Raw genomic sequence first — 15,655 nt, 5'->3', positions numbered from 1 at the left:
CTTGCTCTTCAATGCACCACGTGGACCGCCCATGACTCCGTCCGGACTCCTTGGGTCCCTTTGTTCAAGCCTACTCGCGTTCACTCTTCGCGGAACCTTTCGCTTGACCTTCACATCATGTCATTGATCGCCACGTCGTATCCTACGCCTGCATATCACGAGCCAAGAGATACATCAAATCCACACAATGTAGTCAATCACTCATCATCCAAGGATGACCACCATTAGTCCTCGACACGAAAATTTTGAAGCCTTTATGCTGCATTTATACTTGTTCAAACTCTATGACTCAGTCAATTTTTAATGTATTTCAAATTTCAGCCAAATACCAACTCCCAAATTTCTTTGGATAAATTAATGTTATGCTTTGGATGAAAATAAGCAAATCAACATCCGTAATATTTGTGAAAAAACCTCTAGCCTACTGGTTAGAGCAGCTGAGTAGTATCTAACAGGCGTATGTATGTTTGACTCTTGTGGGAGCCAATTTAAAATGGCCAGGATTAAATAAAAACTTACATAAAGGCCTTGTTTAGATGCAAAATTTAAAATTTCAAAATTATGTTGCAGCATAGAGTATTAAATCTAGATAAAATAAAAACTAATTGCATAGTTTGTTTGTAAATTACGAGACAAATCTAATGAGCCTAATTCGACCCGATTAGGCAATAAATTGCTATAGTAGACATGTGCTAATGATGGATTAATTAGTCTTAATAAATTCGTCTCATAGTTTGGGTTCTGTAATTAGTTTGGTGATTACTCTATATTTAATTTAATACTTTAAATGTGCAAAGATTTCATTTCAAAAACTTTACGGAGTGCATCTAAACAACGCGAAAATATAGGTAGGAAACTCACTGATGCCTTCTTTAAAAAACTCTTTATTGTTTTCTTTCTTCCTTTTTTCCTTTATTTTGGCCTAGTCAAATTCCAGCTAGTTTTCCGATCCGATCCGATCCAAAGCCCCGGACGCTTGCTGACCCCTGTCTAGCCCAAGTGCAAAAGCTAGCACTAAACCTGAAGCCCTCCGGTCCATGGCTGACGACTATTCTTCGCAACCTACTATCTCTTCTCCACATTGACCCGCATGTGCATTTCCTTGTTGAAGTGTTCGGATATATATTACACATTGGGTGCATTGTTCGCACAGAGCAGACGTGCGCAGTAAGTGTTCCCGCATGCGAAATGATCTAGTGATAATATAAGTTGCGCACGCAGATGCAAGACAAATGTTCTAGAGGTCAGATGCTTTATTAGAACAAGTTACTATGAAGTGATGTATTTGGCAAAGATATATTGAAAATCCCAATTGAGCACTTGATAATCTTAAGGGACCTTTATATAGAAATAGTGGTTTATCATATGTACTCGAAAAGGGAAAGGGACACCTACAAACGCCATCGTCACACAAGTCTTTGAAGACCGCAAAAATCACTAGCTGCTTACCACGAGATCTAGCAACAGAACACCTCAAGCAACGGAGGCTCGCAATCCTTTACCATCAAAATAGAGGGTTGAAAAAATAGGATCTTATCGTAGAACAAATCGAAAGAAGAGGTCGAAGTCGCCGCAACATAAGATAGCCAATTGCATCTCCGACACACCAATTGCAAAGATTTAGAGAGACCTTCACATCTGGTAGAACCAACTCTCGCTGGCCCTTCGTCGGCGCCGGATCAGACGTCGTCAAGGTAGCTATAGACCGGAGAGACCTTATTTCATAGCGTCATCGTCTCCACCACCTCAGTGAGATCGCTGGAGAACCAAACCTAGAAGAAAACTAACCGACTAAATCTACAAAGAGAACGGGTCCCGCTCCTTCACCTACCGGCGAAGCCACCGAAACAACAAGGAGGGGGATGGACGGGGCGGCGATGAGGGTCAGGCGGCGGCAGCGGCTGTTTCCAATTTTGTTGGGACAAAGAAGGAAGTTTATAGGATATTATTGATGCCTAGTTATCCTTAGAAAAATGATAAAAGTAAATCGAAAATTGAATTGGGGCTGTTAACATTTAGTTTAATTGGTCACCGTGACTCCATGAAAGATCCTAAATCTTGCGGTTCAGCGTATATTAATAAGAAGAGAATTGATCCAGTTTATAGGTAAACCGGATCCAAAAACCATACACCACAACTACAAACCCCTACAACTACACCTACAACTAAAGCCGATCGGATTGGGACATCGACGCCGCCGCACCCTAGTCAGTTGGATTGGGACATCAACACGACCACACCACTGCCCAGGTCGGATTCGGATATCGATCCAGACCTCAACTCTGCCCGGTTGGATTGGGACATCAACACGAGCCTCAACAGATCTCTGCCCGGTCAGATTGGTACGTCGACACGACCCTCAACGGATAAACTCCGCTCGGTTGGATTGGGTCATCGACACGAGATCTCCTATCGCAGCCAATGCCTCCAGCCAAGCTCAACAACCAACAGCACGAGAAGCAGCCAGGACCCACTAGCCACGCCACCATGGCGCTAGTGCCGCCCCTGCTTCAATACTGCCAACCAAGCCACCATGACATCGCCGGCAATTATCGAAGCAAACTACCATCAGCCACGCTGCCACGACGTTGCCGATGCACCCTCGCAACTGGCCGGAATATGGGAAGACACCATAACAATGCCTTCAGAAAGGTAAACGGCGCCCGAGGGCGTCGCCTTCATCTTGCCGGCAGATCCGACATGGCTTTGGCCTGAGCTTGCCTGTCTCCCAACCAGGCGAAGCAGGGAGCCCTCCCGCTATGGTGCCTCACCAAGCGTGTGCGCCGCCTTCACGTCTGCGGCGGCCGACTCCGTCAGCACACGGCCACCGCAAAACCTCCTCCACGCCCCTGCACTAGCTCAGGGACTCCTGCCGACCGATGTCACGCCGCACCACTGCAGAGCCCCCTAGGGCTGCCACGCACCCAGGCTCGAGCTGCGCAGCACCTCCCAGTGGCCGCCCCCATGCCAGCACAGCCCCAGCCCCGGCCGGTCTCCTCGCGCTCCCGCCGGCCACGCTGGCTTGCGGGAGCCATCGCCTGCCATGCCTTCGCCGGCGGCCACCCACACGTCAAATTCGGCACTGCAGACACCAGATCCTGCCATGGGGCCCCGAATCTAGCCTCGCCAGAGCCGCCGGTGCTGCCACCGCTCGCCCAACGGTGGGCTCCTTCAACACCTGCAGTGGCCGCGCCCGCTAGGTGAAGGGAAGGGGAAGGGCTGCCCCGCCGCCGCCATCCTCGCCGGCCGCGCAGGCTTCTGGCGGCCAGCTCCGGCGGCGGAGCGATGATGGGGGGGTGGGGGAAGGGGGTGGCGGCGAGGGGGCGGGAGTGTCCGCCCGAGTCGCCTGACGCTGGGACGACGCAGGGCGAAAGGTTTATGAAAATCATATATAAGATTCTTATATATGATTAGAAAATCATATATAAGATTCCTTTTTCTGCAGAATGACATGTACTAGGCTCCCTTAATTTAATAACTCTTGTGTTTGAACAATATTCCAAACTGTGTAGTGATTGATTTTTCATGATTGTATTTCCAGGTAGGTTTGCACTCGACGATATGTCACTTTCTGCCAGAACAAATCTAAATTAAGCATATTTGAAAAAGTGATAATACACTAATCGGAAGGGGTCGGCACTGCACTAACAATGCACCAAACTTTCGGTGGTTTACAACAAAGACGAACAATAATTATTCCTTGGTCTGTACATATTCGCTCCGGCGTTGTGCGGCGAAGCTTCAGCACAAGACGCCTTGTGACTGTTCACCAACTTTGTATGTGCTGTCGAATACTATGTAGTAGGAAAGCCTTGAGATTTGAGAAGGAACTATTTGCGCACCTGCATGTTTTATTTGTTAACAATGTGTTTGGTGGTGGGTGTCATATCCCATAGCAGCCACTCCGGCCCTAGCTCTTTCATAATTGCTTCTATCTAACCCCAACAGCTCCCATCCATGTTCTATAATCACGGCACAGGCACCGCCTCTGCTTATAAAGCCCATTAATCACAACCTCGCCCCCTCACCCACGCAAGCTCGTTTACGTTCTCAGCCCAGGCCAAAGCTCAAAACCGCTAAGAAAGAAAGCCAAAACATTCTCCTGGAAACATGGTGACAATGGAGAACGGTGCATCCAATGGCTCAGCGGCGCGCCTCCCACATGTCGTGATGCTGGCAACGCCGGGTATGGGCCACCTCATCCCGCTTGCCGAGCTAGCGAAGCGCCTAGCTGCCCGGCATGGTGTTACGGCCACGCTCATTGCCTTCGCCTCCACAGCATCCGCAACGCAGCGCGCCTTCCTGGCCTCCCTCCCGCCATCAATCACCTCACTCCACCTCCCGCCCGTTGACCTCTCTGATCTGCCGCACGGCACAGCCATTGAGACGCTCATGTCCGAGGAGTGTGCCCGCTCCATCCCTGCCCTCACGCAGGTTCTCACCAAGCTGAAGGAGACTAACCGTCTCGTTGCCTTCATCACCGACTTCTTCGGCATGGACTCGTTCGATGCCGCGTCCAATGTTGGTGTTGAAAGGAGGTACCTGTTCATCCCCACCAACCTCCACATGCTGATGCTATTGCTTCACCTACCTGAGCTCGACCTTTCAATCCCCGGCGAGTTCCGGGACCTTGCCGAGCCACTCCAGCTGCCAGGATGCGTGCCAATTCCTGGGATGGACATTCTGTCACCGCTGCAGGACAGGGCCAACCCATGCTACCGGTGGATGGTCCACCACGCTTCACGCACCAAGGAAGCTGATGCCATCCTTGTCAATTCCTTCGATGCCGTAGAGCCGGAGGCCGCCGCGGTGCTCCACCAACAGGAGCTTGGCCGCCCACCCGTGTACAATATCGGCCCGCTCATACTAACCAGGAGCAAATCCACCGGTGTTATGAGCACGGCGCCTCCAGCCTCGTCGCGTGCGGAGTGTCTTGACTGGCTCGACCTACAGCCAGCCAGATCGGTGACCTTTGTCTCCTTCGGCTCTGGTGGTGCGCTGCCTACTGAGCAGATGCGAGAACTTGCGCTCGGGCTAGAGCTGAGTGGGCAGCGATTCCTGTGGGTTGTGAGGAGCCCAAGTGATGAGGGGACAGTGAGCGACAACTACTATGATGCCGAGAGCAAGAAGGACCCTATTGTGTTCCTGCCGGAAGGGTTCATTGAAAGGACCAGAGATGTTGGCTTCCTGGTGTCCTCATGGGCCCCACAGATAGATGTATTGAGCCATGAAGCCACAGGAGGTTTCCTAACACACTGTGGGTGGAACTCTACCTTAGAGAGCCTTATCCATGGAGTGCCGATGGTGGCATGGCCTCTATACGCTGAGCAGCATCAAAATGCAGTGATGCTAGATGAGGGTATAGGGGCCGTGATACGGGTGCCTGAACCAAAGGGGAAGGATATGATCGCTCGGGTAGTGAAGGAGCTTATGGTAGGGGAAGGGAAGGGTGCAGCAGTGCGAACCACGGTAGCAAAGCTTCAGGAGAACGCATTACAGGGCCTAACAGAGTGTGGTGCTGCCGCGACTGCATTAGCCGAGCTGGTAGAGAAGTGGGAAGTTGGGGAGAACTAGTCCGTGCCCCTTCGAATCATTTGCTACTCTTTGCTATGCATATCACTCTCGAACTTGATTTTAAATGACACATGTCTCATATTGTAATTTCTTAGAACTATTCCATTGCCACTGCTTTGCTTGTACTAAGGGAACAATGTGCTTTCCTTCCCTTCACATTTGTAATTTAAGCTTTTGAATAAAGGGAACAATGTGGATTGTATACAATGCAAAAGTGTGGATTTTGTGTGTGCCGTGGAACAGATGACCAGTTTTACACTTGCATAATGACTACAATGCTAATTACAAACGAAATTTAAATAAGGTGTAAAAATCTGAATATCACGTTGTTGGAAAAATGAAATGATCGATATTGCAAAATGTGTGGTTAGTACTGTTACCTAACACCCACCAGTACCCGATATGTAACCAGTACCGAGGAACAGTGACTAAAGGTCTCGATCATCAGTACCGGTTGCATAACCAGGTACTAAATGATGCGTTTAGCCCTTTAGTACTTATTTTTTTGCTTGTACTTCTCTTAGTAGTTAGAAAAATGAGACAACTTATTTTCTAACCCGTTGCAATCCTTTTTTTTTGGGGAGAAACTCGTTGCAATCCTTTGGGGGCGGAGGGAGTATCAAATTGAGTTGCATTGTTTGGATGACCTTAGTTGGCCTCTACCACTACCGGAAAACCCATAGTTGCCGAGTGTCTCGGCCTTTACCGAGCGCCAGACCGCGGGCACTCGGCAAAGACGAGGTTTGCCGAGTGCCAGGCCGCGGGCACTCGGCAAAAACGTGGCACACGGCATGCCCACACTTCGCCAAGTGCTGGCCGTTGGCAAAGTGGGGCACTCGGCAAAAATTAATCTTTGCCGAGTGCCGCCGGGCCCGCACTCGGCAAAGACCGCGCACGTGCCCAGCACGCGCGCCCGCCGTGCGCCGGCCGTTAGGATGGCTGACGGCATTTAGTCTTTGCCGAGTGCCTCCACCTGGCACTCGGCAAAGCTCTAAATTTGCCGAGTGCCTCTAGCTTGCACTCGGCAAATCTTTGAAAGTTTGCCGAGTGCTAACCCTGGCACTCGGCAAACAAACGAGGCTTTGCCGAGTGCCATGATCTAGCACTCGGCAAAACCGCCACGTAGGACGACCGTCAGGCACTCGGCAAAGCCCCGGCAACGGTCGCCCCATCTGGTAATAGCATCATCTGGCAGTAGCACTACTATCTGCCAATAAGGAATAAAAAAATTCATCTTCTCTCTCACACCATCGCTTCCGCCTGTTGCATGCCAGCCTGCCAGGACCATGGCCCCACCTTCTTACCAGATGAACATTGCGCAGACGATTTGATGCCTACTACCACCTACTTCATGGCCCCTTACCAGCCTCGGCAAGATACACTGCGGCTGCCTTATGCGTAATTCTCCTGCGTGGTTTGAGAAAAAAAAATTATCTTTAGTGAAAATGTGTAAAAAGTTATACTTAAACATTATATTTACAAACTATAATTTTGACAATTAGCAAATTACAAAGAATAAAAATTTTCCTAAAAAGGAAAGAAAACCCTCTATCAGAGATCGCGTCGCGAAGGCTGCTGGTGTGCGCGCGCGGATTAGCATGCCCCATGTCCCAGCCTATATATCGAAACGATATATCCAACACGCGGATTAGCATGCTCATATCCCAGCCTCTATATCAAAATAATATATCCAGCCCTAATTACAAGTCACAGTTCATAAGTAGTTGGGACACAGATTACAAGCACAGCCTATTACTAAACTGCCACCAATTTCTTGCGAAGATTTCCATTGCAGTTGATTTCATAGCTCAGGAAGCAGTTGATATAGTATCCATATCCTCCTCTTGCAGTGGCATTCACATTCTGGCTAGGTATGTCGTCCTGAAAAGGATATGTAAACAAGTTTATTTTTAAGACTTATGGAAAACAATATCATTTCTGCTCAGCCAAATAGCCCTACAAAGAGCACATAAACCTGAATGTCACGTTGTAGGAAAATTCAAGTTAAACCAAAACTAATATTAGGATAGGAGATTTAATTGTCCAAAACCTATTTGTTTCCCTTTTCTTCCCAGGCCATTCAAACACTCTGATTCTAAAGCAGCTTAGAAAATATAAGTTCCCCCCTGATTCTCTTAAACAAAAAGATAACATAATGACTTTCAGCAAAATAAAAGAGGTGGAGTAGTGGACCTTGTCATAAAACATTATTAAAAGATATCCACTATGTTTTGGTTCAGGTGGCAAAGCAGTATACATCTCTTATTTGACTAAAATTTAATTTAGCTAATACTACCAAGGAAGTGCTAGCAAAAGGTTGAAGTTGCCTATTATTCAAGATGGGAACGGGCCGGGTCGACCCATCGGGTAGTTGACCCGACCCATAAAAGCAAGGCCAATGGGCCACATGGGCCGGCCTCAAGTCTGATAAGAGTCCATAGAAGCCGGAGTCTACCGACCCAATGGGCCTGATGGGTTGACCCAAAACAACTCTATCATCTCACTTAATCTCTAGTTCTATTCTACCATCCAACTTGATCTCTAGTTCTATCTAACGCATGGGAGAGAGACAAACATGGAGGCGAGCAAGCTAGCTACAGCGGCGGCATCTCGGCACGTTTCGCTGTCATCCGGCGGCCATGAATCTTCATGCCACGCTCCATCTCTGTTGTTCTCCCGTGGGTATCCTGTATGGTGATTGAACTAGAACCAGATCTTTGCATGCCCTACCTAGCTAACCCCAAGTGCAACGGAGCAGCTGGCCACTGGGCAACTGCAGAGAACGATCCTTCTTCTTCCTCCTGGATACATAGCTTGCCTGGCCATAGTAGGTATCAAAGTAGTTGGTATACTGAAAAGCCTGCACCAGATCTAACATTCTGATGATCTAATCCCACTTCATCTTTGTTCGATCCTAGCTAGCTTGCTAGTGCACTAGTTCCAAAGATTCACCTACTGGTTTTGTGCAGCTAATACTCAGCATCGCATGATTCGGTTCATAACATTATCGCGGCTTTGGAAATATTATTGTTTGTAGAGTTTTCAGCTAGCACTAGATGATACTATATTAGTTTTCATAATTTTGCACTCTACCTTGCTCTTATTTACACTGATTGATTTGTTGTATGCACATATAACTCCATTTATACTATATGTTATGTCTGAATGGGTCGACCCATTATACCCATTGGGTCAATGAGACCATATATAGACGATAGATTGGGTCGGCCCATTGCCTTACAAATTGGCCCTGAGGCCATAGGGGCCAGGTCCGAGGCCAGGTCCGGGCTGGCCCATTCCCATCTTGACCTATTATTACGCGGTCCAAAGGAAGCATAATACTTTTTGTCGTTTAAGTAGCTGTTTGGCGGAGTTAACTATCACATTGTCACACCCAGTTTTAAGAACAAAACCGAATGCATCTCATATGTGCGCCAGGATCAAGTTTACACACATATGATAGACGTCATAAGTGAATATATCAAAAATAGTGTTCAAAACGTAAGCAAGAAAGAGTAAATAACTTTATTACACTCCGATACATTATAAGCATTCCACCGATAACCTAAACGAATACTGCAACAGCGTCTTCTTCCACATGCAGTCGACTGGTGAACGCACGCCTAGAACTCCTTGAAGTTGTCGTAGTTCTCCACTTCTGTGTTCTCTTCTGAGCAGCAAGTTGGCAAGGGTGAGTACACTTATGGTTGGTACTCAGCAAATGGGAGAAGAATGCAAAGCCATCAAGAGAGGCTAGGGTTTATAGAGGTTAGCATTTTATGTTGGTCATATTTTATTAGCAAGCACCTATTTACTAGGTATAAGTTTATACTAACCCACTTAAGCATAAAGGATATAAAGGATCCAACACATACAAAGAACCACAAGTTAATTATTCTTCAAGTTCAATTATCATGTGAGGGTACAGGCCGCTCTTAACCGTGAGCACGGCTGATATATCAGTTTTAAACACTCTGCAGAGATTGTACACTTTACCCACAAGTCGCGTAAAAGTTCAAAAGAACTTTGGACCCAATCACGTTGTGCTGATCAGGCACAATACCACACTTCCGAGGTGTGATTGCATAGGGATGCTACGAGGCCTTTACAAAGATTCCCTAGTAAGAAGTAGTCCGCTAAGATTTCCGAAGCAGTAGCGGAGCATAAACCTCCCTAATGGGCATAGTGTCTTAGCAAAGCCCACTTCCCAAGAGGACCGGGTTATACCCCGTCAAACGCCGCCCCTCTTGCCCTTTCGGTAAGACCGCTTCAAACTAGAGTCTCTAATTAATCAGCCAAGACTAGAGCCATATGGTCCTTTTGGTTGTACTGTTTTCCTGGGTGGTTCTCCATGTTCCAATTAGAGTCATATGATCTTGTAACTTTTACCAAGATATCCACATAAAAGCATGTTTAACATTTGTCAAAAGTTCATTATATTACCATCCCAAGATAAAGCATCTAAGCATTTCTACCCAAAAAGATTTATTAAACCCAGCGTTCAAGGTTTCATGTGTAAAAGACTAGGTGAATCCTTAATAGGTATTCCCGTCAAGTTTATGCAACTTTAACAATAAAGTAAAGTGAATTATCATGATATTATTGGGATCAAATAGAATATGTAGGGGAATAAGTCCACTTGCCTTCCTTACCAAACTGTTGATTCTCTTCCTCGTATACTTGCTCTTGGTTTCCCTCGAACGGCGTGTTATCTACACGATCACGCAAGCAAAACAAACAATAAATAAGAAACACAACAAACAGTAAAAACAGATAAGGGTATGGTGCTGAAGATGTACGCGTCGCAAGGATCGCGTGAGCGCAAGAATCGCTGAAAACGGAGTTAGAACGAGGAAGATATGATTAAAACAAGGTTCGGGGGCTTATTTGTGAAGAAATAGAACTTCCAGGGGCTAGATCTGAAGAAACCAGGGGCTAGAACATAATTAAACCTTAGATATAAGATTTACATTGAAAATATAGAGGGTATGGACGGCAGGTTGTATTTTGGAAAAGATCGGGGGCTAAAACAGAAAGAAACGGACCTTTATGGAAATACTTTTGAACTAGAGCAGACTGTGGGTTGATATCAAAGAAACCTAGGGTCTCTTTTGCAAAATGGTCAAGAGTTGACCGGTTTGGGCTGGGATTGACTTGGGTTTGAGTGATTTGGATCCGTCAGATCGAGATCCGACGGCTTAGGTCGCTCGAGACGGCTCGGCTCGGCAGCTGGCTTGTGGCTCGGCTCGGCGGGCGGCGGTGGGCGCCGGCGGCGAGCTTGCGCAGCGGCGGGGTCACCGGAGTAGCCGAATTCGCCACTCCGATGCATGGTTTGCCTCGGGGTTCGGCCGGGAGGCAGAGGAGAGCATGGGGAAGACGATGGCGATGTCGGTGGGGGCACGCGGGGCCGGCGAGGTGGCTTTCCATGGCGTGGGGTGGTGGCGGGTGGTGAGCTCGCCTGGGAAGACCGAACCCAGCCGTCCAGCGCTCGGTTCATAGCGCGGGGGAGCCAGAGATGGAAAGGAGGTAATGAAGAGCCTGCTGGTGAGGTCGAGGAGGTGACGCAGAGGCCGGGGTGTGCCCACGGTGGTGGGGTGTGGCCGAGGTGCTCCGGTGAGCAATCCGGAGCAAGGAAGGGTGAGAGAGAGGGGGAAATGAAACCGGGGGCATCCTCACCACGGCATGAAGCTTCGGCGGTGGTCCAGGACGACGAGGGCGTGGCAGAGTAGGAGATCAGCGGCAGCGAGCTCGAAACGGCGGCGGCACTGTGCTGCAGAGTAGAGGGGGAGGAGTGCGAGGTGGAAAAGGAGGGAGATGGGAGCTTGGACGCCTTTTGTAGGCCGAGGAAGGGAGCGGGGCGGCCGGCAAGGGAAGGGGCGCGACGCTCGGGTGGTGGCCGGCCATTAATGGCCATGGTGGCGGCGCCCGTTGCAGAAGATGGAGAGGGAAACGGAAGGAGAAGTGCGTTACTCGACAGACCATGAATTGTTCCGTTTGAAGTGCGTTTGAGTCGGTGTTGCCTTTATGGTGATGGCCAACACACTTGAGCCGAGATAATTTAGGTGGTTCTGCCACAGCTGGTATCAGAGCTGCAAGTGTACACTAGAGGTGTTGGAACCTTAAAAATTGATTTCCGTATAAAATTGGACCAACAAAGTATTTATAAAACTACGTTGGTTTCGTTAAGGACTGTGCATAGAACATAAAGCCCTAGGGGAATTTAAGGGAGTTACTAGGTGGCTATCTACTTATGGTTTATTTATATCTGACTTCCAACACTTTACATTTCTGTCAAACCTTACTTTTGTGCACAATCAATCTTTTAAATTCTGTAATGACGCACCTACGCTAAGGTAAGAAGGTAAGGATCCTCAGTCAGCTGAGGGAGTCTAACCTTCCCATCGGTGATGCGTGACGAACGCTGCCCTCAAGCAGTGGCTTACTTGAGGTACTTCCAATATACCAACTATAAGTTGACTATATTGGGAGTAAAGTATACTCAGTCAGCTGAGGGAGTCTGACCTTCCGTCGGCGATGCGAACCGAACGCTGTGCTCAAGCAGTGGCCTACTTGAGCTACTGCCAATATACTGACCATCGGTCGATTATATTGGGAGTAAAAGTACCCCGTGAATACGTTGCCCCGGTAGTGTATGAGCACTATCCATGCAGTGTTGGACGCATGGATGCCGCTTTTATTGTGAGCGGTAATGTATGCGAACGCTTTCATGAGTTCTGGCATGAAAGGTTCAATGCATATATATGTTCTGTCAATCTTCTGCAGGTACACTAACCGCGATTCGATAAGTTAAGAACAGTTAGAATTTATCGACTAGATATTATAGGGAGAGACGTATCTATGTTATGCCACCGTACTAACCGCGTAAGCCCAATAATAGTTGGCAATTGTTTATCTTGTGAGGGCGAATAGATCGTGCATGCATAGTTTGATGATGTTTGATTTGATTCCTTGGATTTGAATTTGTTACATGAGCTTTTTAAGGAATTTCTACCGTGGATCATCATGAATATGTCTTAGTATGCTTAAACAATAAGTTGAGTAAAATCTTGATATTAGGAGCATGTTTGTTGAAACACTTAGACTTTCTTGGATGTAAAAGATGGAATTGAGTCATGCCTTCATCCTTAGCCCCATCTTGATGTTATAATGATCTTTTCATTCCAAAGAATTCCAACTGATGAACCAGTGCCAATTGTGGTTTGTTTACTTCCTAAGTCTTGTGAAACCATATAATCTTTTGAATCAGAATCACATTTTTCCGCAGTCTTCTTAAAAGCTTTATTTGAGAAGTCTTGAGATAATCATATAACTCACATTTGAATCTTTTTGATTTAGATGGCGGACCTTCCGAGTATCTTCTGGGATGATGATGGATATGCTCATACTGATTGCCTGTACTGGGAGGGCTTTCCTAGGATTTTGTGGGATACGCTTCGTATTTTCCACTACCCAGAACCACCCCGGTACAAGGGACGACAGTTTTCTGAGGATGGAGTTCAGAAGTGCAGTGCCACCATGACCATTCCTCAGCACCCTACTTTGGCTTGGCCGCCTATTGAGATTGAGGTGGTTGGATATCGCCTTGTGGACGCTTTTGAGACAGCAGCACTCAAAGCTATTATCACCTTCTGTGAGCACCATCCGAATGAAGTGGCTGCTTATCCTATTGGCTTATTTCCGGCAGTTAATGCTAGCAGCGCAGAGTGGCTCTTTAGGACCACCCACTTTGGTCACTTATCTGGAGATGTGGCTGATGAGACTATCCAGGCGGTGATTAGGTATATGAATGCCCAGTACCGCTATCAGGTCCTTCAGCAGAGGCCCATGGATCTGGTGATGGACTTGGCCCAGACTTTTCAGCGAGGTCTTAGCCTGAGAGACACTCAGATTCATGGGCTTAATGAGGCTGTTGCTGGGAGAGATAACGCCATTGCACAGTACGAGCTTCAGGTTATGGAACATGGTGCTGAAATAGTGCAGCGTAACACGGTGATTGTTTTTCTTCAGGAGCAGGTTCACGAGCTCCAAATGGAGCTGGGTGATGCCATAAACCATATTGGTATGCTCCATGAGCAGCCAATACCCCCAGTTGTTCCAGCCGAGCCTGCAGCAGAAGAAGAAGACCCAGAGGAGATTGAGGGAGTCTCAGAGATAGATTCCGAGCACGCGCCTGCCGAGCCTAACCCTTAGCCGGACGACTCTTCCTCCGGCAGTGCTTCCTCTGTGGGCAACCTCGAAGACTTCTAGGCATCTTAGGATTGTCCTAGATAGCATGTGATCTTCCTTGTTGTAGTATATGTAAATAGGGAATGAAATGTTGTAAAATAACCCTAGAAAGGAGTACCACTTGTTGTAGCATATGTGGTAAGGAAGTGTGATGCTAGGTTTGTAATATAAAGACTACCTTGGATGTAAAATAAGTAGTGACTACCAGTTTGGAAATCATGACCTTTCTGCTTGCCCAATTTTTATCTCTTCATCTGTGCATTTTTAGGTTATTTGATGAATACCAAAGTTGTTGCAAATTTTGTAACCAGGGTGTTCCCCAAATTTTAGCCTATTTGGATCTGTGTAGCTATATTTATAGTCAAAACACTACCATGATCCCTGTTGAAAAACAACATAGCACAGAATGACAAAAAGTGAATTTTTAGGTTGCCTTCCTTACTATTTTGCTTCTGGAGTTGAATACCGAAATGATAGAGTACGAAGTTATCTAACAGCCGACCAATTTTGAGCTATGTTGGTTGATCAAATGTGTGTTATGCATATTGTGTTACACCGCATTTTGTTGAATTCTGCTGATTTTGTTTTGCTATCCAATGTATGATCATTGCACATACCATTGATTTTGGGAGCAAGGATAATGTATCTAATGGATGTCTTCCATAATTACAGATGGTTGGTCATACCCGTGGATCGCCCGAAGGCTTCGGCCGTGAAACTGGCAGTGGATCTCAACAGCCACCGCCACCACCGCCGAATCTGGCCGAGCTAATGGCCATGCAAATCGAATTGCTTCGTCGGCTGGTGCAAGGGCAGCAGAATCCGCCACGCCAGCAGCAGCGTGGAGGACGTGATGAGCAACCAGCGGGTTACCAGAAATTCTTTGGTACCCAACCTCCGTTGTTCAGCCGGACTGATGAACCATTGGACGCTGATGCTCGGCTCCGTACTATTGTGTCCAAGTTTGCCTTGCTAGCAGTACTTTGTGCTGATGCGAACAAGGCTCAGTTCGCCGCCCAGCAGCTTCGTGGCACCACTCGCATTTGGTGGGATCACTATTGTGCTATGCAGCCTGCTGGACATGTTATCTCTTGGGAGGAATTCCGGAATGCCTTTAGGACACATCGTATTCCCGAGGGACTGATTGAGAGGAAGTTGAATGAATTCTTGGCTTTGAATCAAGGGACCCGCACTGTTCTTCAGTATGCACAGGCCTTCAATCATTTGTGCCAGTACGCAGGCCATCATGCGGATATTGACGCCAAGAAGCGCGACCGTTTTCGTCATGGCCTCAACACCAAGCTCAAGGAACACTTGAACCTTGTTTAGCCAGATACTTATAATGAGCTGGTCAACATGGCCATTACTCAAGAAGATTGTATCGCCGCGCACCGTGCCGAGAAGAAGCGAAAGGCACCAACGGGACCCTCGAGTGCTCAGCCACCAAGGTATTGTCTGGTGCAGAATACTCCACCAAGAGCTCCACAGAGAAATGCCCCAACGAGCAGGTTTGTTTTTAGGCTGCCTCAGCAACAGGGAGGATTCAGACCTCCAGTCTTTCAGCAACCGCAACAGTTTGGCCCAAGGCCAAATGCCCCACAGTTCAATCGCGGGAACGGTGACAATCGATGTTTCAATTGCGGCAGTACTTCCCATTTTGCCAAGAATTGCCCGCAACCCAAGAAGTCTTATCCAGGGCAGAACTCCAACCAGAACAACAAGGGCAAGGGCAAGAATCAAATGGTGCAAGTTCGACAGGGGTGAGTTAATTTCACTACTCTTGCAGAGCTTCCCGAAGGAGCACCAGTCGTGTCGGGTACTTTCTCTATCCACA

At 47.6% G+C, this 15,655-nt stretch overlaps 1 protein-coding gene across 1 annotated transcript; it reads left to right on the top strand.

Moving 5' to 3' along the window:
• Positions 1-4,007: 4,007 nt before the first annotated feature.
• LOC120644063 (UDP-glycosyltransferase 72B1-like) lies at positions 4,008-5,781 on the top strand. Its single transcript, XM_039920619.1, has one exon. It carries the CDS (start codon positions 4,111-4,113, stop codon positions 5,572-5,574), a length of 1,464 nt encoding a protein of 487 aa, XP_039776553.1. The 5' UTR covers positions 4,008-4,110; the 3' UTR covers positions 5,575-5,781.
• The last annotated feature ends 9,874 nt before the right edge of the window (positions 5,782-15,655 follow it).

The sequence above is a fragment of the Panicum virgatum genome, chromosome 8K (genome assembly GCF_016808335.1).
Source record: "Panicum virgatum strain AP13 chromosome 8K, P.virgatum_v5, whole genome shotgun sequence".
In the NCBI taxonomy this organism is placed as follows: domain Eukaryota; kingdom Viridiplantae; phylum Streptophyta; class Magnoliopsida; order Poales; family Poaceae; genus Panicum; species Panicum virgatum.
This window is presented reverse-complemented; position numbering and strand designations above follow the sequence as displayed.

Excerpts from the sequence above, each read along its gene's own strand:
- LOC120644063 (XM_039920619.1), top strand. The coding sequence starts at position 4,111 with ATGGTGACAATGGAGAACGGTGCATCCAATGGCTCAGCGGCGCGCCTC.